The 27681-nt window shown below is 45.9% G+C and overlaps 2 protein-coding genes across 3 annotated transcripts in view; one reads left to right on the top strand and one right to left on the bottom strand.

Moving 5' to 3' along the window:
* The window catches only part of CENPN (centromere protein N), a 46202-nt gene extending 42922 nt beyond the window's left edge, over positions 1-3280 (bottom strand). Inside the window, exons 1-2 of the mRNA XM_088476830.1 lie at positions 3170-3280; positions 530-710 (exon numbers count right to left, since the gene is read on the bottom strand). Coding sequence (XP_088332956.1) covers positions 530-710; positions 3170-3210 — 222 coding nt within the window. The 5' untranslated portion in view covers positions 3211-3280. The remainder of the gene's footprint in view (positions 1-529; positions 711-3169) is intronic.
* A 131-nt stretch (positions 3281-3411) lies between these two features.
* On the top strand, positions 3412-27681 carry CMC2 (C-X9-C motif containing 2). 2 transcript variants are annotated; one of them, XM_088476828.1, is made up of 5 exons: positions 3412-3552; positions 6431-6527; positions 14746-14845; positions 15623-15694; positions 27485-27681. In XM_088476828.1, the coding sequence occupies exons 3-5, from the start codon at positions 14765-14767 to the stop codon at positions 27557-27559; spliced, it is 228 nt and encodes a 75-aa protein (XP_088332954.1). In that variant the 5' UTR covers positions 3412-3552; positions 6431-6527; positions 14746-14764; the 3' UTR covers positions 27560-27681. The 2 variants fall into 2 exon arrangements, with proteins under 2 accessions (XP_088332954.1, XP_088332955.1); XM_088476829.1 differs by lacking the exons at positions 3412-3552; positions 6431-6527 and adding an exon at positions 12840-12973.

Raw genomic sequence — 27681 nt, 5'->3', positions numbered from 1 at the left:
TAGGAGAATTTATTTACAATGTTTTTAAATGATGTTAATAAAAATTTTATATATTATATAGTTCTACATGGTCTCTAGTGCCCTGCCAATGTGTATAAACTCACTTTATATTCTTTTTTTGCGGAACCTTGAGTACTTAGGGCAGAGGTTCCCAAATGCGGACACCCAAGGCACCCCAATAGTTCAGGTTTTAGCGATATCCACGGTTAAGCGCAGTTGGTTACATCAAATTCACTGAGATACTAATTAAGTTGCCTGTGGTCAAGCATGGATATCTTTAAAACCTGTACTGTTAGGGTGCCTTATGGACTGAGTTAGGGAACCTCTGACCTCGGGAGTTCAGCAAGCTCACCCCATGAACATAGCCTCTTGAACTATAACAGATTAACCATGAATTTGGGTTGGGGCGAGCGATTATTAAAAAGATTGAGAAATTATAAATACAAAAATAACTTTGGATTCCAGTGGTTGGTGTGGGATTTCTTCTGTTTGCCCGATTAATAAACTAGACCCCTTGAATGCAGGGTACCTCGCAGATATGAAGCACTTGCGATGCTTGATCTTCCTTTGTCTGCCGCACATTCAGCGTGCTGAGCTCCCTTTCTGTTAAAAATCCCCAGGCCTTCAGAATATTCAGCGATTCTGCTACAGACATCCTCAGAACAGTCCTCTTGATAAATTCCGCAACACATTCATCCATAACAGGAATGCTGGGGGGTAAGTGACAAGAAAACATTGCTGCACACACAGATTATAGCAAAACACAAGTTGCACAATAACAATGGTTTGAAGTGTCAGACACAGGGCAGTAACAAACAATTATTTAAGCAGCAGAGGACACTGACCTGATGGGGGAACACTACAGCAACACTGACCTGATGGGGGAACACTACAGCAGCAGAGGACACTGACCTGATGGGGGAACACTACAGCGGCAGAGAACACTGACCTGATGGGGGAACACTACAGCGGCAGAGAACACTGACCTGATGGGGGAACACTACAGCGGCAGAGAACACTGACCTGATGGGGGAACACTACAGCGGCAGAGAACACTGACCTGATGGGGGAACACTACAGCAACAGAGAACACTGACCTGATGGGGGAACACTACAGCGGCAGAGAACACTGACCTGATGGGGGAACACTACAGCGGCAGAGAACACTGACCTGATGGGGGAACACTACAGCGGCAGAGAACACTGACCTGATGAGGGAACACTACAGCGGCAGAGAACACTGACCTGATGGGGGAACATTACAGCGGCAGAGAACACTGACCTGATGGGGGAACATTACAGCGGCAGAGAACACTGACCTGATGGGGGAACATTACAGCGGCAGAGAACACTGACCTGATGGGGGAACATTACATGGATCAAAGTATCTGCTTTACAAAAAAAGGTTTTGGATTTCACCTATACAGTAGCGGCATAGTGCTCGGATTCATAATTCTGTGTGGCCTGCGCGTGGGGACGGCTTTTTATAGTAGCGTTCCTACTAGGCGCCATACCCTGCCCTAGAATTTCCCGCTAGGAAAAAAAGTGCCCTGCCCTTACAGCCTGCGGGTGCTGTCTTCACCTGCGGGTCGCAGTGTCCCGCGGGTAGGGAAATGTGCGGTGACCCGGTCACCGCCGGTGAATAGACGCTGGGCGCATGCGCCCAGCATCTATTCTCCCTGTCAGCAGCGCTTGGGGGTTGCCCAGCATGTCCGTAAGTGCCGGGCACACCCCCAAGGGTGACGAAAAGGTGACGCCCCCTTTTCAATGGCCACACCCCCTTCGGCACGCGCAAGTGCCTTCTCTAGCTCCGGCGCCCTGCCTGCTGCCGGAGCTAGAGTGAACACTACTGCTCGATTACAAAAGAGCAGGATGTGCCCTGCCCTTTTGGTGGTGCCGTGATAAAACATGCCGGTGCAGCGATCGCCACCGGTGAACAGATGCCGGCATCTATTCACAGAGAGAGGAGAACTTGGGGGTAGCCTGGCATGTCCGTAAGTGCCGGGCACGCCCCCAAGAGAGATGAAAACCAGGCGCCTCTTAAGGCCATATAAAGGACAATAATAATATAGTGCTTAGACTATTTAGCAGACATTAATTTATCCACACATATACTTCATTCTTATTTATGTAGTTTCACATCACTAATTAGGTAGAAGTGTGACACCTACTGAGGTACTACAATACCCAGCAGTCCCTGCCTGAATAGTAAAACTAAGGGGGGGCATTCAATTAGAGGGGATTACACCGCACGCGCGAGTCCCCGCAGTCAGACTGAACCTCGCAGCTCATGCAGGTGCGAGGTAGTCAGCTGAAAAAAAAAAAAAAAACACCAAATCGGGCAAAAACAAACAATCGATTCCGCAGTGAGTCCAGATTTTTCAGCGCAGGAAAAAGGCTATTTAATCAATCAGCCTTTCCCTGCACCAGAGAGATTTTGGCTGGCAATCAGTCACAGGGTAAACCCCCAGCTAATTGAATACCCCAAGTGTTGTGTGAGTACAAAAAATAATCATACCTTGCCGATTTGTTTGTTGCATCACTACTCATGGTGATCAGATGCACTAGTACTAAAAGTTCAGAATAAAATATCTGTCCTGCAGGGCTTACAATCAAATATAACAGTATGAACTATTTTAAACACAATAGATTTGTGTACGGGGCCATCCTCTGGTTCGCCAGCTGCTGAGAAACTACAAGTCCCAGCATACACTGCAACAGTTTTGCTATAAGGGAATGTTAAAACTGGTGCATGGCATGCTGGGATCTGTAGTTTCACAACAGCTAGAGATCCACAGGTTAGCTTAGCCAAGCCAGGTCTAGAACATAAATAAGTAATTTCTGTGGAGCACCCACTGCATCACTCAGCTCAGGGCAGCGGTTCCCAAGCTCGGTCCTCGAAGCTTCCTCGCAGTCTAGAGTATAAGGATATCCATGGTTGAGCACAGATGTTGTATTCAAAATGACTGAGGCACCAATTAAGTCCCCTGTGCGCCAGCATGGACAGCCTTAAACCCAGGACCATTAGGATGACTTGAGGACCGAGTGTGGGAAGCACCGGCAGTCAGAGGATAAGCGAGAAAGTAGCAGCCAGCACAGATCATGCACCACGTCCTCCTGTAGGGCGATTTAGCACCGCACAGCCCCATGCCCTGGCAGTTATACCCACCTCTGCCGCCTGTGCTGGGCGCTCCCGGGCGTGGGAGCCATGGCACTAACAGCCCGGCGCTTCAAACAGACCAATAGCAGCAGCACCTCCAGCCCGTGTCGCCTTCTGCAGACGTCATCGCCAGGCGCCCTGCTCTTCCATTGACAGCGCTGTGTGTGTTCTAAGCCCTCTAGCGACCGCTAGCGGTTCCGCCCCCTCACTGCTCCGGAGTGATCTGATTGGATAAGCCTGTAATGATGGACAGGTCGAACAGCCTCTTACAGCACAGGCCGTTTCCTGAGCTTATGTAAAGAGGACAAATTACCCCAGGCAGGGCTGGCAGAAGAATAGTGAGTGACCCGCTACTGGCACATGCCCGGTAGTTACCCCACAGGTGACAGCAGGTAGGTTGTGGGCTATATGGATCTCTTGTACTATTGCACTCTGTGTTTCATAGTCAGCTATGGCTCAACAGATGCTGTGTGGGACTACAAGTCCCAGCATGGTCTGCTAGACACAAGCTGGCAGGGCATGTTGACACTTTATGGTTTCACAGCAGCTGTATAGGCCCTGCTGCATTCTGGTTTTACATATGAAGCATTGGCATTATATCGTCCTGCAAGGTCACATACCTATTATACACACATACACCGTAACATTAAAACCACTGCAGTTTAACTGAATAACATTGAGCCCACAGAAGAGCTACTGTTGCACAAATTGCTGAAAAAGTTAATGCTGGCTTTGATAGAAAGGTGTCTGAACACACAGTGTCCATGCTGACCCCTATTCACAGCCAAAAGTGTCTACAATGGGCATGTGAGCATCAGAACTGGACCATGGAGCAGTGGAAGTAGCCTGATCTTATGAATCCCGTTTTCTTTTACATCATGTGAACGGCCAGGTGTGTGTGCATCATTTACCTGGGGAAGAGATGGCACCAGGATGCACTATGGGAAGAAGGCAAGCTGGCAGAGGCTGTGTGATGCTCTGGGCAATGTTCTGCTGACAAACCTTGGATCTTGGCATCACGTGGATGTACTTTGACACGTTCCACCTACCTATACATTGTTGCAGATCAAATACACCCCTTCATGGCAGCGGTATTCCCTTATGGGAATCAGTATGGGCGGTTCTAATCCCGACAGCGGAAGCCCGGCAGGGGTGAAGATCCCGAAGCTAGAAAGGTAAGTATTAACTAACCTATTTTTACCCCCTAACCCTTCTTTAGGGGTGCCTAATCCTAAGAAAGGGGGATAATGCGCCTTGCCACACTGCAAACAATGGGCACGATTCTATTCAACGTGATGTAAATAGCTCCGGGAGTGAGCTCCCGGAGCTATTCAATACACCGCGCTGCCAAGTCCGACTAATGATTTCTTCTCTCATCCCTCCGGGGATGAGAGAGGAAATCCGACAAAAGTCCCGGCGTGAGGCTGTTTTCTGCCCTTCGCGCCTGGAAAACAGCCTCGCGCCTGGAAGTTAGGTCGGGGAATGCCCGTTATCGTGCCTAAACACCCTGTTTAAGGCGCAAGAACGAGCCTTCCCCGATCTAACATCGCGATGAATTGAATAGCTCCGGGAGCTATCTCCCGGAGCTATTTACATCGCGTTGAATAGAATCGTGCCCATTGTTCAGGAATGTTTTGAAGAATATGACAAACAGTTCAAGGTGTTGACAAATTCCCCGGATCTCAGTGTGGTGGAGCAGCTGTGGGATGTGCTGGAAAAACAAGTCTGAGCTATGGAGTCCCTACCTCGCAACTTAAATACTTTAAATCCCAGGTCCGTTCAAAGTTATTGAACACTGTTTTAACCCGTGTCACAGCTTCTCAAACTCCTTTCACACCGCACGTTGTACCTGGGTTATTCCATGTCTTTGCCTTTCACACTGCACCGGTGTTTGCCCTGCAAAACTAGGGTGCCATTTAAAGTGGACGTTACAAAGATGAGTCATCCGCTGAGTAGCTAGTAAACCTAACCAGGGTTGCACCTTTCAGACTACAGCGTATCCGGGTCGGTCCTAGGTTCGACCATGGTCAAAAACCCGGGGGACAGAACCCAGGTTGACCCTTTCACACCAATCCAGGACCCAGGTTGCCCCGGAAATATCCTGGGTCAGAGGCTCAGTGTGGAAGGGGTATAATGCATAGTATTAAGAGACGTGTTTGAGACCTGGAATGACAAAAAGCGCAAACACCTCTGTCCAAATTTTTCTTGCTATTGTAGTTTTGTGTCTCGTAATAAACATTCTGTTGTATTTAGTAGGCTTTTTCATAGATGTGATTGATATTTAAATCATCTTCCCCCTAGTGGCCATGTGTGCAAACTGTGTTGTTGGTTTTTTTTTTCTTGAAACAAAGTTATTTGGAACTTAATATAAAGAACTATGGGCCTGATTCAGAGCCGTTCGCTATTTGCGGTCGTTCGTTCAAAAACAAGGGGTGGCTATTCAAATGATCCGTTCGCAAATTGCAGTCTGTTCACACCTCTAAGTCTGAACGAGCGAGCAAAACATACGCTCGTTTATTTGTTAAAAATGCCCCCTGGCCGCTCGCACCATATGTCATGTCCGCTATTTATTAGATTAATCGAGTACATCGACCAGCGTATGAACTGCTCGCTATTCTTGTGGTTGGTTTTTGCTACCACAATCTTGCGAGCAGTTCTGGCTATAAAATAACCCAGTGACGTGGTCAATGACGCTGCTGTATTAATTATGCACACCCATAAAACGCCCGTTTTGACCTTTAAGCACGCCTGCGTTCGGATCTCCACTCCCCATTTTCAAGCACCTTCCCCTGTTACCACCCACATACGCCTCATTCTGTCACTCAAAATAGCAGGCATTCGCTATATTGCGAGCACATGAATTTCGGCCGCACTGACTGGTTTGCGCATGCGTATAACGATCCGTACGCATGCGCAGATGTGCGAACATCGCTCGGAACGAGCGTACTGCCGCTAGCGAGTGGCTCTGAATGAGGGCCAATGTGGCTTAGGATGAAGCTTATTTCTCCTACTCCTTTTTAGAACATTGCACATGAAATAAAAACTAGAGAAGTCCTAAGACTAAACAAAAACTAATCTTCTATAAACACCAAGACAACAGGTGGTGCACTTTTAATAGCAAAAGAGGACTTTTATTATGCAAACATGCTTATGAAAGACTGGCATTTAGATATTAAATTGGCTCTATGATATAGCTATTGTACAACTATTATCACTCAGGAAGATGCTATCATCACTTGTCTCAAATAAAATAAATTTTCTGTTTTATAGGCCCCAGGTGTCTGCTGTATTTGGTGAGCTTTAGTCAGTGGTCAAATGCTGACTATAGTCCAGAAGTGCAACAGTTGTACATGAAGATAAGAAAAAGGTAATCCAGCCCATTAAAAAATCGTACTTTTAAAGAACAAAGCAATTAACATCATTTTAAAAGAAAAATTGTAATCAAATGGCAAAATTCATTTATACAATTTTTTTCAATGATAAGTTACCACAAAATGACGTGTCTTTAAATTTAGACAGTTCTGCATCTTTCAGAGGATGCCCACTTGGCACATCTCCCCTCCATAATTATTAATTTCCTCCACCTCATTGTCCAGTAGTCAGGTGGGAGTCTCTGCAACTCGCTGGAGTCATTTCAATTATTTGCTAGTGCCCTCACGGTGCGACTCAGTACGGCTATATGCTGCACTTACTGTACAACCAAACTTGCAGGTTTTTGTTCACAGCCCCATAGTGATCGGACCGCGAATGGAGTGAGTTGCGTTGCCGTTGGCCGTTTCGCCCCCCCTTTGCAGTTATTTGAATTGACCTCACTATTTCTTTTCTCTAACCGCAAAATGACCGATCACTATTTTCAATGGTCTCTCTCTTTTCTTTTCCTGTGCCTTATTTTATTTAAAAATATATATTTCTACTTCAGGGTCCATGGGTCCACAGGGTTGACCTTGGGGTATAGGTTGGGAACCAAATCCGGGCACCACGCAGTTAAAGCTTTTAGCTCCCAGGATGCACTGGGTCAACTTTCCCTATAACCCCACCCCCAAGCCAGAGGCACCTCAGTTTAAGTTTGTGCCCGGGTTTAAGTTGGTGCCCGGCCGGAGTCGGGTCACCATTATCGCAGGGGAGGCTGATTAGCAGCCCCTAAGCTTATTTTTATTTTTTCTAAGGTCAAAGATTTTTCTTTTTACTTTGGACTTTTTAGAGCGGCAGCGTCAGACTGTCCATGGGACGTCCAAGCTGCCGCTCCGTCACCCCGCCGGCGCTGAGGTGCCAGTACAGATCTGGGAATCTCAGCGGGACCCCAGAATCTGTACTAGCCGGACTCTGCGGGCGCCCAGGACTGCTGCCAGACTAACGGGGAGCAGGTAAGGTCGCGGATCACCGCTTGCGGTGATCCGTGCATTTAAAATGCAGTCCAGTGCCTCCGGTCTCTGGGGACAGACCGGAGGCGCTGGCAGTGGCAGCGGGCTCCCCCTCCATAGAGGCATACCCCGCGTGTCCACTAGACCATCAGGGACTTCACGATCCCGGGGGTTAATAGCCGGCCAGGGGAGGAAGCCTTCCCTGTTGTAGCGGCTCCTCCCCTCAGCTCAGCGCGCCTTTCAATACCTATAGTCTGGCCTCGCTGAGCTGCTTCCTCTGAGGTCTCCAGCGGCCATTTTCTTCTGTGGTGCAGCTGCAGAAATCTTCAAGGATAACAGTGAACCCAGTCCCCCTGCGTACCTAGCCATTTGGGTGAGTGTGCACAGCGCTATAGCCTTCCCAGACACTGAATATGGGCAGTTGAATGTAACGACATTGTGCAGTATATTATGTGTCATGCTTATGTATGTACAGTATATATATATGCCTGCATTGTATGTGACTTATGCTAATGCTGACTGTCTGATTTTTCTCTCACCTGTCAGTGTATATCTATCACTTTTCCTTCTATCTGCCCTAATACAGGTGTACCTAGGGTGGTTCTGAGACCTCACATATGTATACTTGTCAATATTTGTAAGGTTTGTCACATACTGTTGCGTGTTGCACGTTGCCATATTTTAGGTGGAACTGTATGTTGCATACACTGATAATAGGTCCCTGCAGCTAATCTTAGAGTCAGTCAGGACCGGTATGGTGCTGCTTAATATTTCCACCAAGATAGTTAGATATGTCTGACCAGGAGGTAGAGCGCGATACTGCACCCATTTTTTGCTATCCTGCATGTCATGGACTGCAGGTATTAGTGCGGAGGATTTGACTCAGAAAGGGTTATGTATGCAGCACCATCTGGTGCTGGGCCCCTTACACGACCCCCTTGGGCAGTTTGTTTTCTCTGGATCCTCTCCATTGCGGATCGCCGGGCGGGCCCCATTGTCGTAACTCACTTTGGGTTACTTCACCATACTGCCCTTCTCAACTCAGGGTATCTCGCAGTTTCTTGCACTTTACCCCTGTGTCACAGACTATCGCTCCCTGCCGGGGTTTTTCACAGTACATGAATTACTTCCGGTACCACAACGGTCTGTCATTCCCCTTGCAGGGATTACCACAACAGCCACCCGGGTGGATGTCGTTTTCTACGAAATACAAAATGGCGTGATATACGCCCTGCGGTTACTTCCCAGTTGGCTCTGCCATGAACTGGATGATGTATTGGGCTCTTTCCCTCTTACATGGGGAGAGACGATTTCAAGTATTATTATTATCTCTGCTTTGGGGCTGGTAGCCAGGTCCATTCTGGTTATAGAGATTGTCGATCCTGCACCTGTATCATACATTCCCCATTTCTGTCCAGTGGGTGGATCTCATGGCGGGAGTCTGGCTGTCGCCAGATACGAGGAGTCACAAAGGCCTCCTGTTTCCCATTCCCTGAGGGTCATCACAAGTTATAGTAATCACCTCCTGGGGTGCATTTGTATGTTAATCGTCTGATTACTTGCATTAATACGCCTCCCATTCCGGCCTGGACGGATTTTATGGATCCGTAGGTGGTAACTTTGCCTGAAATCAATATACTCGCTTTCAGGGGCTGTTGTCCGTCCTACCATGGCCATCGCATGGTTGGTTAATACTATTGCATACTGGGCTGATGCATTTGTAACGTTTTTCGGCTGCGACTGTATCCGCCGCAATACACTATGGCTGCGCTCTGGGAAAGCAGAGGTGCGGACACCATCTATGGGGATCTTGTTTGGTCCTGACCTTGACAAGATTGTTGCATCACTGGCAGTATCACTAAGGAGAAGATACCGTCTTTAGCTACTCCCACTACAATCGGACTAAATCTGTTAAGTCTTTTGGTCCTCAGGGTCAGCCTTAAGGCCTGTTTTTTCCTAGGCTGTCGGCCTCCACGAGGGCCACCATATCCAGTACGAGCAGACCTGGACTTCCAGACGACCCTGCTTCTAAGCCTAAGGATAAACCTTCAGCCTGACGGGACAGGTCTACATCTGTGGGATTCCAGAGTGAGATACCAACTTTCTCAGTTCACCCAGTGCTGGTGTCAAGTCACCACGGATGCTTGGGTAGGAGTTGTAATCTCTCACGGGTACGGCCTCTCTTTGCTCAGGCGGCCTCCTCAAAGGTGTTGTTACACGGGCCCTTCTTCAGACCCTAATCAGGGCCTTACAAATCCAGAAAGCTATACAGTCTTTGCGGTAAGCAGAGCTATTTAGGCCAGCCTCACTATCTCAGCGAGGGACTGGTTGTTCTACTTTCTTTCTGGGGCAGTGGCCGACTGGTCCTCATTTGCCTATCCTCTGTCTCAAATCCCTGAATCAGATTCTAAAGGGTGCCTGGACTCAGGAGGAGTCCACCATGCTCCATCATCCGATATTTGGAACCTGAGGACTTTATGGTATCTCAGAATATTCAGGACATGTACCTACGGGTACATATAGAGCCCTCTTATCAGCATGGGCTGAGGTTTGCTGTGCCAAAGCAACACTTGCAATTTTAGGGTTATGCCTTTTGGTACTGTCCTCAGCCCCACCGGAGTTTACCAGCTTTATGGATTTTCTGACAGTTCACCTGTTCAGTGTATCCGACTGCTCCAGTATCTGGACGGCCTCCTGCTCTTAGCAGGATCACCGAGGTACTTTACAGCCCGGTCAGGATAACCGTGGCTTCTTCTCGGCACATATGTTTAATCAACGGGGAAAAAGTCTCCCTACATCCCTCCACAGGGTATTCTTCATCCGTGAGCCCTGCTGGATTCTCAGAATCTGAAAATTCTTCTGGCGTAAGACAAGATCTCCACTCTTCAACTAGGAGTGCGTGGATGTCTACACACTCGACATATGTCATTACACTCTGTGATGCGTGGTCAAAAATCCAGAGTGTCTACCTTTGGAAGGGTGGAATATGCTCGGTTCCATTCCAGGCCTTGCCATAATTGGCTCCTCTCCAGAGGGAACAAGTTTTTTCCATCGGATCACAGTTCAAACGATGATGCTCTCTTTGGAGGCGAGTCGGTCTCTGTCCGGGTGGCTATGGCCATCTCATCCAGGGTATGCTTTGCTGCGGACAGTGTCTGGTCCGCATTCGTTTCGGGGCAGTTGGAAGTCTGTCGAATCCGCCCTGCCACTTAACTTGTTGGAACTTTAGGCTGTCTTGGGCCTTCATTCTGGCCTAACACATATTTCACGGTAAGCCTGAAAAGGTCCAGTCCGACAGTGTCACAACAATGGCTTCCATCTAGGCAACACTGGTCGTGGGGTGGCACTGACAGGAATGTCACACATTCTGACAATGTCCGAGGGTCTCCTCCCGGCCATCTCTGCAGTGTTCATTCCAGGAGCTCTCCATTGGGAAGCGGGCTTCCTCAGCTGTCCCGACGTGCATCCCGGGGACTAGTCTCTTCTCCAAGAGCGGTTTCAACTCCTGGTAAGCAGAGGGTGCTGACTCTATCACACACTACTGGTGTTATGGTCCAGCACTAGGGGTACTGAAGCAACCGTCAGTGACTCTTTGTCAGTGAAGTGGTACTTTGGGTACCTGTGTCCTCCGGTTTCCCTTCTTCCTCGAGGTCTTCGGAAGTTTCATTCGAGACGGAGGGGCTTTACTTCTGGTGGCTCCAGATCGTCCTGGACGTCACTGGTACTTACATTTTCGGAGTCTCCCCATCTATGCTCCGTTCCTGCGGCTTCACTATCCGGACCTGTTGTCTCAGGGTCCTTGTTTTTTCCTGGACCTGGATCGTTTGTCTTTGACTGCGTCCCTACTGTGGTCCTAAGGTTTCCCTGGCTCTGTCATCATTGAAATGTTTAGAGCGCATAGGCCAGCTTTTGCTGGGATTTACCACAGACTGTGGCATACATAATTCTTATGGTATCGTACCTGTCGCTACGATCCTCCAGTGTTTAGGATTTCCAGATGTTCTGGCATTCCTTCCAGCTGACTTGGGTCTCGCCTTCTGCCTGGCCTTTCTGAGAGTGCGGATCTCTGCACTGTCAGTAGGGTTCGGCTGTGGAATTGTTCCACTCTCTGGTATCCGATCCATCCTTCAGGATGTTTTCTGGATTATGCCTCCCTTTGTCTCCCCTAGGGGCTCCTTGGGATTTGGTAGTGGTTCTTCGTGCCCTCCGAGGACCTTCATTTGAACCACTAGCTTTGATTGCTAGTACAGGGTCTATAGCTTAGTCTCTCTCTCTTTTATGGCGTTTGCATCTGCCAGGAGAGTGTCTGAATTGGGAGCGTTCTCATGTGGCTCCCTCTTCTGGGTAGTCCACCATGTCAGGGTTGTGAGTTGCACTCGCCCTGTGTCTTTTTTCCTAAAGTGGTTTTTAAGTTTCATATTATTCTGGAACTTATGGTACTGACATTTCAGTCACCGGTCCGCTCGGCTGGTGTGGCCTCATTGACTGTGGTCCGGTGTCTCCGGATTTATGTCATCTGTTCAAGTTCCTTCAGGAAATCAGACTCCTTATTTGTTGTCTTTGGATTTCACAGGAACGGATGGCCGGCCAATAGACTGACTTTGGCTAGATGTCTTCGTATGACTGTCTCAGGGGCCTACACATAGTATAGGTGTTTCTATTGATGCTTATTCTACTCGAGCTGTGGCCTTGCAAGGTGGCCACGTGGTCTTCTGTCCACACCTTTTTAAGGTTCTATGCATTGGTTTCCTTTGCCTCTCAGGATGCTTCCTTTGGGCGACGAATTCTCCTCTCAGCACAGGAGCGTCCCCACCCTTATAAGGACTGCTTTGGGACATCCCCAAGGTCAACCCTGTGGACCCCCTATGGACCCTGAAGTAGAAAACAAGATATATGGTAAGAACTTACCTTTGTTATCTCTGTTTCTACGAAGTCCATAGGGTCCACAGGGCGCCCGCCCTGACGCACCTGGCTTCATATGGGCTGTGTTACTGGTCACCGGTTTCCCGTCTCCTTCTCTGTATGGTTATTGAGTGTTCCAGTCTTCTCTCTCTTTCTTTCCTCCTCCGGCCTTTGGCTACTTACAAACTGAGGTGCCTCTGGCTTGGGGGGCGGGGTTATAGGGAGAGTGGACCCAGTGCATCCTGGGAGCTAAAAGCTTTAACTGCGTGGTGCCCGGATTTGGTTCCCAACCTATACCCCAAGGTCAATCCTGTGGACCCTATGGACTTCGTAGAAATAGAGATAACAATGGTAAGTTCTTACCATATCTCTTGTGTTGTTGTTTTTTTTTTTTTTTTTTAAAGTTCTCTTAAATATTCTTGTATGGAATATAAGGGATGCAGTCAGGATGCTGGCGGACAGGATGCCGGACGTCAATATCCCGACGCCCGTCAAAATGCCGACACCGCCATCCCAAAGAGATCAAGATACAGACATCGGCATCCTGATGGCAAGTATGCGGGTTAGGGTTAGGCCAGGGGTGGGGGGGTTAGGTCTAGCGACCTCCCAGGGTGAGTTATGGTTAGTCACCGACCAGGGAGGGTTAGGCAGCGGGGAGGGGGGGAGTAGGGTTAGGCTGGGGATGGGGGGGTTAGATTTAAGGACCTCCCGGGGTGAGTTAGAGTTAGACACCGACCAGGGAGGGTTAGAGTTAGGCTGCGGGAAGGGGGGATTAGGGTTAGGCACCACAGGGGGGGAGGTTAGGGTTAGACACCACCCGAGGTGGGTTAGGGGGAGGGTTAGGCTACTAACCGGCCCCTGTCGGGATCCTGAACATTGGGATGCCGCTGTCTGTATTCAGGGAGACTATTACAGAAGGGCACTCATCGGGTCATGTGTGCCCATACTGGGGTGTGGACACTACAAAAGGTTGCATGTCCTTGAGATGCGCCTCCTTTTCATCACTGTAGGGCAGTGATTTTCAACCTTTTTTAACTCGCGGCACACTACACAAGATTTTAAAATTGCCAAAGCACACTATCCGGCGATGCGGTGTTCGCGGACTATGAAAAAACACACTACATTAGTTCCCACAGGAATAAAACAATCCCATTTGGCTGGCCTAACAGAAAAAAAAACCACATTGCTCCCCACAAAAAAAAACAACCATACCACATTGCACCCCACAGAAAAAGAAACCTATGGCTGGCCCCACAGAAACAAAAAACAAAACAAAACACATTGTTCCCCACTAAATAGGCAAATATATGGCTGGATAACATATGGCTGGTTCTCACTAAAAAAAATTACATGACTGGTTCCCACGAAAAAATAAACTATGGCTGGTACCCACGAAGAAGAAAAAAATGTCTGGTCCCCACAAAACCCACATTTCTTCCCCCCCTTGTCACTCACACTGCAGCAGGATCGCGTGCGGGCGGGCTTCCAGGCAGGCTGCAGAGCCTGCCTGGACAGAGCGCGGGCTGGCCTATTGGCGCAGGGCGTTGGCTGGCAGAGCGGGCTGGAGGGCAGTGGACAACGCGGCGTGCGTGACCTGTGATGTCTCGCCGCCGCATCTTTGCAGGTCACTACCCAGTCGCGCCCGAGTCTCCCAGAGGAGCTCAGCGGCCCGGGATGCTGAAGTACAGTAAAATGTGCCCGGTGGCTCTGACAGCCCCGCGGCACACTTCACAACCGGCCGCGGCACACCGGTTGAAAACCACTGCTGTAGGGGGTGTGCCTCCAAGCTCTCCCCGCAGTGTGAATAGATGCGCATGGCACCTATTCACTCGCTGGTGATTGTTGCACCAAAACTTCCCCGCCTCCCCCCCACGGGACACTGCAGTCCGAGGGTGGGGACAGCTGTTTCAGAAGGGCGTCGCCATAAGGGCAGGGCACGTTTCAGTGACTTCAAATTGGGCACGATGTTCCGCTGAAACAGCCTAGCGGAAACACTATTATGTATTTCGTGTTCTCATTGCTGCCATCCTTTTACCCGCTAAATCGCTGTAATGCCAGAAGCTTTCTGTGTAAATGAGCGCAGCAAAGCAGTCTTAGCCATTTATAGTCCTTCCATTCTTGTCTCTGAACCTATAGCAAGTCTTTTATTTTACTTTCTTCTTACAATAGTCCATTATACCGATAATTCCTTTTTTTGCTGTTTCAAAGGCAGCAATATGGTTTTATGTTGTTTTTATTGATTATTGGAAAGGTTAGGCAAGTATTTTGTAATTACTGTATATTTATTTAATGTCTAATTTAGTACTTATGTCTCCACTACAGAATTACTCTCTGATGTAAGATGCATCCAGACTTGTCCCCCCACCTTCACACTGATGAGTGCAATGTGCTCATTAATTTGCTGAAGAAGTGCCATGTTGAGGTAAGCGTGTCATGGCATGTTTGCTTTAAAGCCGCCCAACCTCTACCTGATAAATAATACTAATTTTTCTTCTTCCTAAAGTTAGGGTTCCAGGAGCTGCTTCATGCGGCCGCTGTCATAGGGCACTTATGAATCTGCTCATGGACCTTTGTGATACTGTAGCAGGGTGAGGGGTGGTGTGAGCGGGAGGACCAATCACGGGTGGTTTTTTTTCTTCAAACTGTTATAAATCATTACTGTCCTATAGTGTTTTTTATTTCTATTTTAAATTTTTATAATTTTTTTTTTTCTTTTATTGTAGATCTTTCTTTCTTTTTTTTTTTTTTTTTTTGTTAAGTCCCGTTTGCAGTTATAGCTGAATGTGTTGATTCACTGATGTGTATGAACAGTGGCCCTTCCAGTTGCTCAAGCCCATTAAAAATGTGTGGGCTTTTCAAAGGAGTTTTAACACTTTTTGTTATTTGAGGTATGAATTAGTTGAGAAATATATGGCTCTATGTATGACTGCACTGGGCATTGCTTATTGGACGATGCGTAACGGAGCGTTGCTTTCATTTTCTAAACTTTATTAGCCCTAACACAGAATAAGTTTGGTTGCAGTGGGCAACACCAATTTTTGTGTGTTGTTGTCTCTGGAATAGTTTTCAGAAATGTCCTCCGTTATTTATTCGAAGTCTGTAATAATGCCTTTAAAAGATGTTGACACATGTATGTATGCATATACATTTTATATGTTGCAAAAACTTGTATTGAAAGCATTTTGTTTTGTGCTTGCAGAACAAATTTATGAAATATTTTGGGCAATGCAACGACTTTGACCGAGAAATGCGCAAGTGCTTAAGGAAAGAGGTGAGACCGTCCTTTCTGTTTTTCCTTAATTAACCACTTAACTGACTAATTTTTTTTTATTTATTTTTTTTAACTGCTCAGAAATTGTAGGGTTTTTTTTATGATTGAATTAGGTCAAGAACATCTTTTTAAAACTTTTCCAACACGATTTTTATTAAAAAAAAAGTCGTATACCATAAAAATAGCAATTTTTTTTTATGGTATACTGTAGTGATGGTCATTGACAACTGTACCAACGATGGCTGATGGGTTGAACCATCGATTGAAACCGTTGATTGTCTGAGACCGCAGCCGCCGATGTTTCCTAACATCTGTTGGCGTGCTGCCATCGGTGCCCGTCAGCAATGGCAAAACCACTTGTCACAGACCATCGATGGTTTGCAAATCATCGATGGACGGTGACCATCCCTTGTATAGTCTTGATCGATACAGGACCGCCATAATAAATAAATATATATAATATGGTCTGTCTAAAAAGTTTGTTGAATGGTCTGATATATCTGTATGCAATGCTTGCAACAAGGTCACCCATGCGCGCTGACTTGCATGGACATGTCTGGACCTGCCCCAGTCGGGGTTTGCCCGAAGCCACCACTGCACTGCCATTGCATTCATTTCAACAGAGTGTCCCGAGCAGTGTGTGTCGAACAGCAATGGAGCAACAACACAACATAAAGTTCTGCTTCAAATTGGGTAAATCGGCGACATAGACTCACAAAATGTTGGGCAGGTTGCTGTGAGTAGAAAATGTGTGTACGATTGGTTTTCACGCTTTCGCAGTGACAAGGAATTGGTGTAAGACGAGCTCCATTGCTGTTCGACGCACACTGCTGTGGACACTCTATTGAAATCAATGCAATGGCAGTGCGGTGGCGGCCTCGGGCAAATCCCGACTGGGGGCAGGTCCAGACATGTCCATGCATGTCAGCGCGCATGAGCGACCTTGTTGCATACAGATATATTGGGGGAGAGGGGGAGGAGAGAGGGAGAGAGAGGGAGAGAGAGAGAGAGAGAGAGAGAGAGAGAGTCCTGTATCGATCAAGACTATACATTCTATATACTATCCTCCGGATACAAAATACAGTAAAAAAAAAAAAAATGATCCCACCACCAATCATCACCTGTGATCGCAGCCACTGGAGTCCCAAAAGAGAGGCACCCGACAGTGATTTCATCAGCCCGTCACCATTGCCAAGCGACCGTGCAACATAACATAGTGTGTATACACCAGGGGTCTTCAACCTTTGGCCCTCCAGCTGCTGTGGAATTACACATCCCAGCATGCCCTGCCACCATTTTGATATAACAGCATGCTAAAACTGTGGCAGGGCATCCTGGGATCTGTAGTTCCACAGCAGCTGGAGGGCCAAAGGCTGAAGACCCATGGTATACACGATCTAACATTAAAAACTTGTAATACCTAAGTCGAAACAAGTAGGAAACTCAATGATGACATAACAAGCAAATATTGATTTAAATTGGTAACATAACTCCCTGTGCTTGTGTGGGTTTCCTCCTACATTCCAAAAATATACTGTCTGGCTAATTGGCTCCCACAAAATTCCTAGTGTGTATGTGTGTGCCCGTGGAAGGGAACATAGATTGTAAGCTCCACTGGGGCAGGAACTGATGTGAATGATTAAATATTCTCTGTAAAGCGCTGCGGAATATGTGTGTGCTATATAAATAACTGGATAGATATATACAGTCAGGTCCATAAATATTGGGACATTGACAAAATTTTCATATTTTGGCCTCTGTTCACCACCACAATGGTTTTGAAATGAAACAAACAAGAAATTGCAGACTTTCAGATTTAATTTGAGGGTAATCACATCCAAATCGGGTGAACGATGTAGGAATTACAACTGTTTCTGTATGTGCCTCCCACTTTTTAAGGGGCCAAAAGTAATAACTAAACAATCCTAAATCTAACTTTCACTTTTTAATACTTTGTTGCAAATCCTTTGCAGGCAATTACAGCCTGAAGTCTGGAATGCATAGACATCACCAGACGCTGGGTTTCATCCCTGGTGATGCTCTGCCAGGCCTCTACTGCAAATGTCTTCAGTTCCTGCTTGTTCTTGGGCATTTTCCCTTCAGTTTTGTCTTCATCAAGTGAAATTCATGCTCAATCGGATTCAGGTCAGGGGATTGACTTGGCCATTGCATAACATTCCACTTTTTAACCTTAAAAAACTCTTTGGTTGCTTTTGCAGTATGCTTCGGGTCATTGTCCATCTGCACTGTGAAGCGCCGTCCAATGAGTTCAGAAGCATTTGACTGAATATGAGCATATAATATTGCCCGAAACACTACAGAATTCATTCTGCTGCTTTTGTCAGCAGTCACATCATCAATAAATACAAGGGAACCAGTTCCATTGGCAGCCATACATGCCCACGCCATGACACTACCACCACCATGCTTCACTGATGAGGTGGTATGTTTTGGATCATGAGCAGTTCCTTTCCTTCTCTTCTCTTCCCATCTGATACAAGTTGATCTTTGTCTCATCTTTCCATAGGATGTTGTTCCAGAACTGTAATGGCTTTTTTAGATGTTGTTTGGCAAACTCTAATCTGGTCTTCCTGTTTTTGTGGCTCACCAATGGTTTGAATTTTGTGGTGAACCCTCTATGTTCACTCTTGTGAAGTCTTCTCTTGATTGTTGACTTTGACACATATACATCTACCTCATGGAGAGTGTTCTTGATTTGGCCAACTGTTGTGAAGGGGTTTTTGTTCACCAGGGAAATAATTCTTTTGTCATCCACCACAGTTGTTTTCCGTGGTCTTCCGGGTCTTTTGGTGTTGCTGAGCTCTCCGGTGCGTTCTTTCTTTTTAAGAATGTTCCAAACAGTTGATTTGGCCACACCTAATGTTTTTGCTATCTCTCTGATGGGTTTGTTTTGATTTTTCAGCCTAATGATGGCTTGCTTCACTGATAGTGACAGCTCGTTGGATCTCATATTGAGAGTTGACAGCAATTGATTCCAAATGCAAATGTCACACCGAGAATCAACTCCAGACCTTTTACCTGCTTAATTGATAATGAAATAACGAGGGAATAGCCCACACTTGTCCTTGAAATAGCTTTTGAGTTGATAGTCCCATTACTTTTGGCCCCTTAAAAAGTCGGAGGCACATATTGAAACTGTTGTAATTCCTACACCGTTCACCCGATTTGGATGTAATTACCCTCAAATTAAATCTGAAAGTCTGCAATTAAAGCACATCTTGTTTGTTTCATTTCAAAACCATTGTGGTGGTGAACAGAGGCCAAAATCTGAAAATTCTGTCAATGTCCCAATATTTATGGACCTGACTGTATATAATGTGTATGCATATATATATGTGTGTGTGTACACAGTCCAATGCCCTATCACTGCAACTAGCAGTGATCGGGACAGAGCCGGAGCTTGAACAGGAGGGAAGGGGTATGGGTGGCGCTGCGCTGGCTGCTGCAGTATGCTACTCGGGCAAGCAGCCGCGGCTGGGGACTCATGGAGCACTGACAGCCATGCCGGGAGGAGAAGGGAGGAGGTGGCCAGGCACAAAGCAGCCGCCAGCGTGAGGAGGATGGAGGAAGTGGCCGGTCCGGCGGAAGCAGCCGCCGCGCCGGGAGAAGGTGGTGTTCCAGGGACACAGCTTGGAGCAGATGATGTGACTACGGCTACACGGGAGGGAACAACTACTGCTTACAATTACTAGGGAGGAGGGTCATGCAGGCTGCACGATCACTTCTGGCCAGCAGGTCCCTCTGATGTACACTGTTGGTGGAAGATTAGCTTCTGACTGGTCGCATCTGATGCGACCATGTCAGGGAAAGCCTATCCTGGTGTGTTTGCATATGATGCGACCGTGCCAGGCAAGTGGTTAATATCTGTTTTTATGGGCCACAACCTATCCCACAGGTAGAAAACAAAACAGTGAGCCAATAAAAATATTTCTATACTACGATATATAGATGGCGCTATCAGTTTGAGTTGGACGTAGGAACAGCAACGCATTGCTGTACTACGCTCACATACAGCCATATGATTGATTTCCACCCCCTTACTCCTGGTGAGGTGGAGCTGAACAGCAGAGGAGATCAGGCATAGGTTGAGCACAAGAAGGATGCGGTCGCGTGATCTAATGATGACCATCAAGCTGCACTATCCAACCACTTCTGATTAATTATTTGCATATTGATGCCTCCAGCTTATGGAACTTAAGTTATTAGTATCTGCAGTATGAAAGTGTCTCCATCTATTTTCATTATTTAACTGACATTTCAATGTGGACTGCTGTAGGAAAGAGAATTCCTATTTGATTTTTAAAGGGGAAATGTAATGTAAGAACATATTATATGGAAAATATGACTTCTGTATTTCTTAACAGTTAAGACCATTATTCTTTCTTGTGTACATGACACTGACATTATGATGTTGTGTACAAATAAGATAATGATCCTTTTTGCATTTACTATGAACACATTCAAGCTATGGGCCTGATTCAGACCCGGTCGCTAGTTGCGGCCGCTCGCTCCTAGCATATGCAAATTCGGGTTAGTGACGGCATGGCAGGCGATCGCACGCCAAGGCATAAGCACGCCCACTCAGTCTTGGCGTGCGATCACTTTGTGTATGTAGACGCCCATTAGCGTGTCTTGACCCGCCCACTAGTGCACGTCATCTCCAGGAAGTGTCTTAAAACATTGGTACATTGAGGACCATCGGAAGCGATTGCAGCGCTTGTGGTTGACTCTACCCTCCCGCAAGCACTGCGAGCTCTTCAGTGTAAAAAATAACCAAGTGACGTGTAGTAGGACGCATCTTTGCTAATTATGCACACCCACAAAACTCCGTTTTGACACTCAGACACGCCTCCGTTCGCACATCCGCTCCCCCGTTCACAAGCACCTTCCCCTGTTACCACCATCAAACGGCACATTCTGCCACTCAAAGTAGCGGGCAGTCTTTGTTCTACGAGCGCACAATTCCCCATCTCTGAGACTGGTTTGTGCACGCACACTGCGAATTATATGCCTATATGCATGCGCAGACGGGCGAATATAGGTCAGTGCGAGTGGCCGCAGCTTAGCGAGCAGGTCTGAATCAGGCCCTACATCTCTACGCTGTTGGATGTAAGTACACACATTGCCCGGCGTTGGCACTGCTGCTTTTTAGCTGGACACATTTTATTTTGCCTACATCTTTTCCTATGGCCTGTACATTCGGAGCTCAAGTGTGTCCAGCTCTAAGGGAGCCCCATGGTCTCTGGAGCTGCGTGTAAGCAGTAGCTCTCTGCCATCAGCCATACCAGGCTTGAGAAGATTCAATGCCTGTGCCATATATCAAGAGTTAAGGTGGGTACACACTAGATGATATCTTGAGCGATATGGCCGATTCCGACGTATCGGAATGACAAATCGTATAGTGTGTACCCACTATCACAAAGTGGATGCGCGCCCTGGCGGTCAGCCGTTGCATCCTCAGAAGTTTTGTACTTGCAGAGAGATCAGAGGATGTAGCTAGCAATGCCATGCTGCCGAAAGGAGCATGGTCCTCACTATATACCTCCCCCCCTTCCGCCGTCACTGCCGGTATCTGCAAGTGTATATGCACTTGCCGGTACCCTGCCGGGTCCCATCGAGCAAGATGTCTGTACGCACAAGACCAGTGATTTTCAACCTTTTTCAACTTGAGGCACACAGTGCAAGATTTAAAATTGCCAAGGCACACCATCCGGCAATGTGGCGTGCGAGACAGATGAAAAAACATAAACATTGGCCTCCGCAAGAATATAACACACATACATTGGCCCCAGAAAAATAAAACACGCATACATTGGCGTCCGCAGGAATAAAACGCACTACAATGGCCCCTGCAGGAATAAACACACACACATTGGCCCCAGAAAAATAAAACACGCATACATTACCCTCCGCAGGAATAAAACACATACATTGGCGTCCGCAGGAATAAAACGCACTACAATGGCCTCCGCAGGAATAAACACACATACATTGGCCCCAGAAATATAAAGCACACATACTTTGGCCCCCACAGAAACACAAAAACTCACACAGAAACAAACAAAAAAAAAAAAACACATTGCTCCCCACTAAAAAATAAAAATGGCTGGTCCCCACTAACACATAAAACATGGCTGGTCCCCACTAAGAAAAGAAAACATGACTGGCCCCCACAGACACAAAACAGGCAGGTGGCCTGGCAGGAGGTAAGAGAGGGCGTAGACTGGCTGATTGGCGCAGCGTGCTGACTGGATGGCTGGAGGAGCATGCGGGAAGGCAGCGGAGGTCACTGCCCGGGCGCGCCTGAGTCTCCCAGAGGAGCTCAGCGGCCCGGGCTGCTGCAGTACTGTAAAATGTGCCCGGCGGCTCTGACCGCTGCGGCACACTTCACAACCGGCCAAGGCACACTAGTGTGCCGTGGCACAGCGGTTGAAAACCGCTGCACTAGACGATGTACCGGCCTTTAGTGTCAAATATACTCAGTCCTGTCATTAGTAGATATTGGGGCTACCAAATAAGGGGGCAGAGGGCTAGCAAACAATCGGCATAGGTAAGAATGAAGATTATTAATGGAGCAGCCAGGTTCTACTTCAACCCTCCTTCGATCATTTAAACCAAGGATTTGGAACCTCAGGCCCAGGGGCCGTATAAGGCCCTCGGAATCATTTGGTCTGGCCCTCTGAGCTTTTTTTTTTTTTTTGCAAGCCTTATCTGGCTAGTATGGCACCCTGCAGCCAGTATCTATGCAGCAGTGCAGCCTTGAGCATCCTTAGGACGCTTCAGACAGTCACACCGCTGCCCTTACAGCTCCCCGGAGCATCCTCAGGATGCTGCGGTCATTGCTATAATCACCGGTGATTGTGGCCCCGCCCCAGTGTGATGTCACACGGATGGCAAATAGAGAGTATATTGAGAGTCTCCAACAGTCACACCAACAATATCAGGATTAACACGTCTTCTCCTAGGCAGTGGTTCTATAATCAACGCAAAGAAAAAGGGGTTGATAAAGGGCATCCTTGTCGGGTCCCGTTGGTTATAGAGAGAGGAACTGAAAGTAATCCCCCAGCAAAAACAGAAGCAGTTGGGTTAAAGTAAAGGGACTCAGTGGCCTGTAAAAATTTATCTCTAAAACCAAAAGCAGTAAGTGTGTGCATCATGAATGACCAGGAGACCCTATCAAAAGCCTTCTCCGCGTCCAGAGCAAGCACAAGAGAAGGAAGTTGATGTGTATTTATATAATGAATAATGTCAACTGTACATCTAGTATTATCAAGTGCCTGTCTGGATGGGACAAAGCCTACCTGATCAGGGTGAATAAGGTTGGGTAGTAGGGGATTGAGCCTAGTTGCAAGGATCTTAATGCTGATTTGAAAATTTTCGCTAAGTACTGAAATGGGTCGATAATTAGAGGTGATGAGAGGATCCTTATTTGGTTTGGGAATGACTGTGATGGTGGCTCTGGTAGTAGAAGGGTGGAAGGTTTCACCATCTAAAATTTTGTTAAATATCTCAGTAAGATTAAGGAGGCTTGGAACGTGTTATAGTAGGATTTGGGGAATCCATCAGAGCCAGGAGCTTTGGATGGTTTTTGTGTTTTCAGGGCATTACGGGTTTCCTTCTCAGTAATGGGAAGTCCAAGTGTTCCCGCCACTTGTGGATCAATACAGTGAAGACCACAGGAAGAAAGGTAATCAACGGTTTGTAGATCGATACTAGGGTCCGCAGTGGCTGAATCTGAGAGGTTATACAATTGGTTGTAATAAGTCTTAAAAATAGTATTTATGACAACTGGGTCATTTTGAGAGTCACCATTCCCATCTCGTAGGCCCTGAATGGCAGATTTAGCCTACTGAGATTTTAACCTGTTGGCCAGTAATGTGTCCGCCTTTTTACTGCATTTTGGATTATTATTTTAACGGAAATCATTATTTTCTGAAGGATTAAGTAAAAACATTGAGCTAGACCATATCTACAAATTTTGTATTTGTTCTTTTAGCTCTTTCTAAAGTTTTTAAAAGTTTCTATATACGGGGTTCATTCTTTATCATCATTTGCTTCACAGTTTCTCTATTAACATTTCATAAGTATGATATGAACTGGAATGTAAAAAGTGACTCTGCGTATGGGATGTAGTTATAATCCTGTTGGTTGGGATGTTGGCGCTGGCCAAAATCCTGGTGCCCGCATCCCGACCCATGAAATCTTGACGGTAAGTATTGGAGATATGGGGAGGGTTAGGTTTAGGCTACGGAGGGTAGGGTTAGATACTTACCTCTGGGAGTCGGCCATGTAACCCAGTTGGCATGCCAGTGTCTGGATTCTGAGTGCCGTGATCCCATACCCAACCCCTTCGTACAATATGAATCTGCAGTCTGAAAATGCTAATTACCCAAATATTATAGTCAAATGGTTATAAAACTTATAAGGATAACTTATGTCCATCAGTATAAAAACATGGTGTAATGGTTGGCATTACTGCCTCAGCACTGAAGTCTTGGGTTCGATTGCCACTGTGTGGAGCTTGTATATTCTCCCTGTGCTTGCATGGGTTTCCTTATAAATTTATTTAGTGTAGTAGGCTCTACACCTATAATAATTTGTTCTATTATACTGCATGCAACTTGTCTGAATACATTGCCCCAGCTAAATGTGGATGGGGCGTACAAGCAAAAATATGGCAATTTTGACTCCTACTTACAAAATATATGAATTCATATCAACGTCTGGTTACAAATGTGAAATTCCACAATCATTTCCTCACGATATAAGTGAAATTGTGTCAGAATGTATTCTATGCTGCACAGTACTAGTAAGCATGCTTATATGTCACACCTCCTATATGTACATAAATTCTTGGAAATAACACAAACCACATATTGTGCATTATCTGTGACTGTTTAGATACCATCACTTTAGAGTAAGGGAGACAGAAATGATCTGGTGTGCAGACACCTCTGGCTTCCGTCTGCCGACACCCAGTAACTACAGTAACTTTAATGGATGGAATATAAGAGAGAGCTTGCAGTCTTTACTACATTTCTTGTGCAATGTATCCCATGCGCAAACATTAGCGCTATTGCCATTTTTAAATGTTGGGATAGAGACCCCTTCTGGTGAGCACCAAGCACTCCTGAAACAAAATTTGAAATTAATTGTCAAAGAAGCCCTTTGGCCAAGGCTTTGTTCTCCTTTTCCATCAAACTTCTAACCCAAGTTATTGCCGTGGCAACCTGGGACGAAGTTTGGAGTGAAAGGGTCAGCCGTGGTCGCGATACCCAGGAAAATGACCCTGGTAGCTACGGTCCGGGGTAACTATGAAACCCGGGTTATCCGACCTGGTTCACCGCAAAAAGCCGCTGATTTGAGCTTCTGGTGCGCCCAGAGATGATGTCATCATCTTCTCCTCCTGAAATAACTAGGTAGCAACTGCATCATGCTCTCTGTCAGACAAAAGTAATTCACAAAAACACAGGAACTCCAGAGGCTACACAGTGGTAACTCTTCAACCATGATTAATGCAATGCACTGAGCAGTCACCACCCACTTTTTACGACCTCGTCTTTGTGAGTCTAAAAAAACATCAATTTCTAATGACCTACACAAGTTTTGCAGGGCAGACGCGGGTTCAGTGTGAACTGGGTCCACCCAATAGCATGGGTCCAAGGTGCAGCGTGAAAGGGGTCTGACCCGGTTGTGATGCAGGTTGGAACGTGTTAAAAGACCTGAGTCGGACCCAGCATTTTCGTGGAAAAGGGGATAAGTTATGAAGGACCAGCTGCTATGCTGAAAGCTAACAGAAGCCTGGCTCCCTCATCCCACTCATGGAGACAAATCGTTCAAACCACTAAATGAGTTTTGCAGTGTTTTAATATAAAGGATATCTCTAACAGTGCACTATCATGGTGGTATTATACTCCTGCTGTGGTCCATTAGCTGTTCCCTCCGGGGCCAAATAGGCAGTTAAAACCTGTCTAATACGTAGTACTGTCTGACATGGGCAAAATTCGGAAAACCACTCCATATTGACAATAACATGATGCAAAAATGATATATCTAATGCCTTCGTTCACCCTCCTCAACATACCAACGGAAGGGAGAGCTGCAGCCTTATCATTAAATGAATTGTCCACCTCTAATCTGTGGCAAAATGAGCCAGAGCATCTTGCTGGTGTTACTCCTCATTGTCTAAACAAAAGAATTGCTAAGATTACAGATATTAGCTGTTATTTTTATATAGCGCACACATATTACACAAGCACATTACGGAGAATATTTGGTCATTCACATCGGTCCCTGCCCCAGCGGAGCTCAGAATCTATATTCTCTATCACATGGACACACGTACATATAATTAGGGCAGAGTTTCCCAAACTCCGCCATTGCGATCCTGGTTTTAAGATGGGTCAATCAAACTCACTGAGGTACTAACTAAGTCACCTGTGCTCAAACATAGATATCCTTAAATCCTAAATTGTAATGGCGGTGGGTTATTTTTTGTGAGAAGACAATTACAATTAACCTACCAGTATGTTTTTGGAATGTGGGAGAAAACCCAGAGCACACCCACGCAAACATGGCGAGAACATACAAGCTCTACACAGATGGGCCATGACCGGGAATCGAATTCATGACCTCAGTGCTGTGAGGCAGTAATGCACCAACCACTACACCATCTGTGCTGCCAGGATATTAGACCGAGTAAAAAAAAAAAAAAACCTGACCTGTTTATTTTTGGCTACTGAAGGCACTTCTATATGTTTTACAGCTCAGTGATGTCACTAGCTCTTTGTCCTTTGTTGGGCTGCAAAATTGTGAACAGCTGTGATGCCCTGTGACCGATTGTACTGTGTGTACACTTTAACTTAGAACAATGCACTTCAAATACAAAAGCAATGCTTTGTTTTTATTATTTACTTATATGCTGTTATTGGTTGTCCACACAATAGATATGCAGCTAGTGATATCTAAACTGTTTGAGTCTAGCTTACTTTTTGCACAGGCTGTGACCACATGAGGAAGTCGCTGCTTACTTTTTTTATACATAAAATTTACATGGTTTTATACTGTATATAACAGTTAAGGGATATTTCTTTACCACTTACTGGTGAATTTTTTTTTTTTTTCAAAACTTTATTATAAATTGACAGTTTTTTTTTTGTTTGTTTGTTTTTTATTAATTTCGTTATAATACTTGAATATTATAAGGAGTTCATAAAAGGACTTTTTGACATTGCACTTTAAAGAAGTCTCCAGGTCGGAACTACCCATCTTATTGGTGGATTCATTTTTTTTTTATATATGCTTTTTTGGTGTTCGATTACTGAAAATGCACATATATTATGTTTTTTACATTTATTTATTTTTTTGTATGTATTGTGATTTTTATCTATGAAATAAATTATTATTTTTTTTTTATATATATATATATAATTAAAATTATTTTTGGAATTTATTGCGCTCTTTGTTGTTTAAATGGTATTGGAGATATATATCATTATAATACTTGTACGTATGTAAAAAGTTACTTCAAACTTTTATTTAAAAAAAAAAAAAAAAACATCTTTAGGTGTTGTTTAGCACCACCCTGTGGATATTTTCTAGAAGACCTTGGAAGTATCTCACTGTAGCTGGTGTCTAGCACCACCCTGACATTTTCTAGAAGACCTCTGTAACTCTGCCAGTTAAGTGGTTTTAAACAATTTCAATTGTAACTCTAATTTGTTGAATACCTGTATATAAATAATACTGTGTACTATATTTCTTCTTTAGTATGAGAACAACAGAGCTGCAAGCCGTGCCAGATCGGTGAGGATTAAAGAAAAACTACTAGAAACCACTAATTAGGAAAACAGAGAGATGCCCCACACCCAGCAAGTTACCAGAGAAATATTATTCACTTAGAATTTCACCAAGGACAATTTGTATTTAATGATATGCCAAAATAAAAAACATTTTTTTGTTCTTTA

Source organism: Taudactylus pleione, unplaced genomic scaffold (assembly GCF_031769625.1).
Source record: "Taudactylus pleione unplaced genomic scaffold, aTauple2 ptg000195l, whole genome shotgun sequence".
Taxonomy (NCBI): domain Eukaryota; kingdom Metazoa; phylum Chordata; class Amphibia; order Anura; family Myobatrachidae; genus Taudactylus; species Taudactylus pleione.
The sequence above is the reverse complement of the archived record's forward strand: the minus strand, read 5'-3'. Positions and strand labels throughout refer to the sequence as shown.

Coding starts and splice junctions, on each gene's coding strand:
- CMC2 (XM_088476828.1), top strand. CDS start 14,765: ATGCATCCAGACTTGTCCCCCCACCTTCACACTGATGAGTGCAATGTG. Junction 14,846..15,622: donor TGAAGAAGTGCCATGTTGAG/GTAAGCGTGTCA, acceptor TTGTGCTTGCAG/AACAAATTTATGAAATATTT. Junction 15,695..27,484: donor GCAAGTGCTTAAGGAAAGAG/GTGAGACCGTCC, acceptor TTTCTTCTTTAG/TATGAGAACAACAGAGCTGC.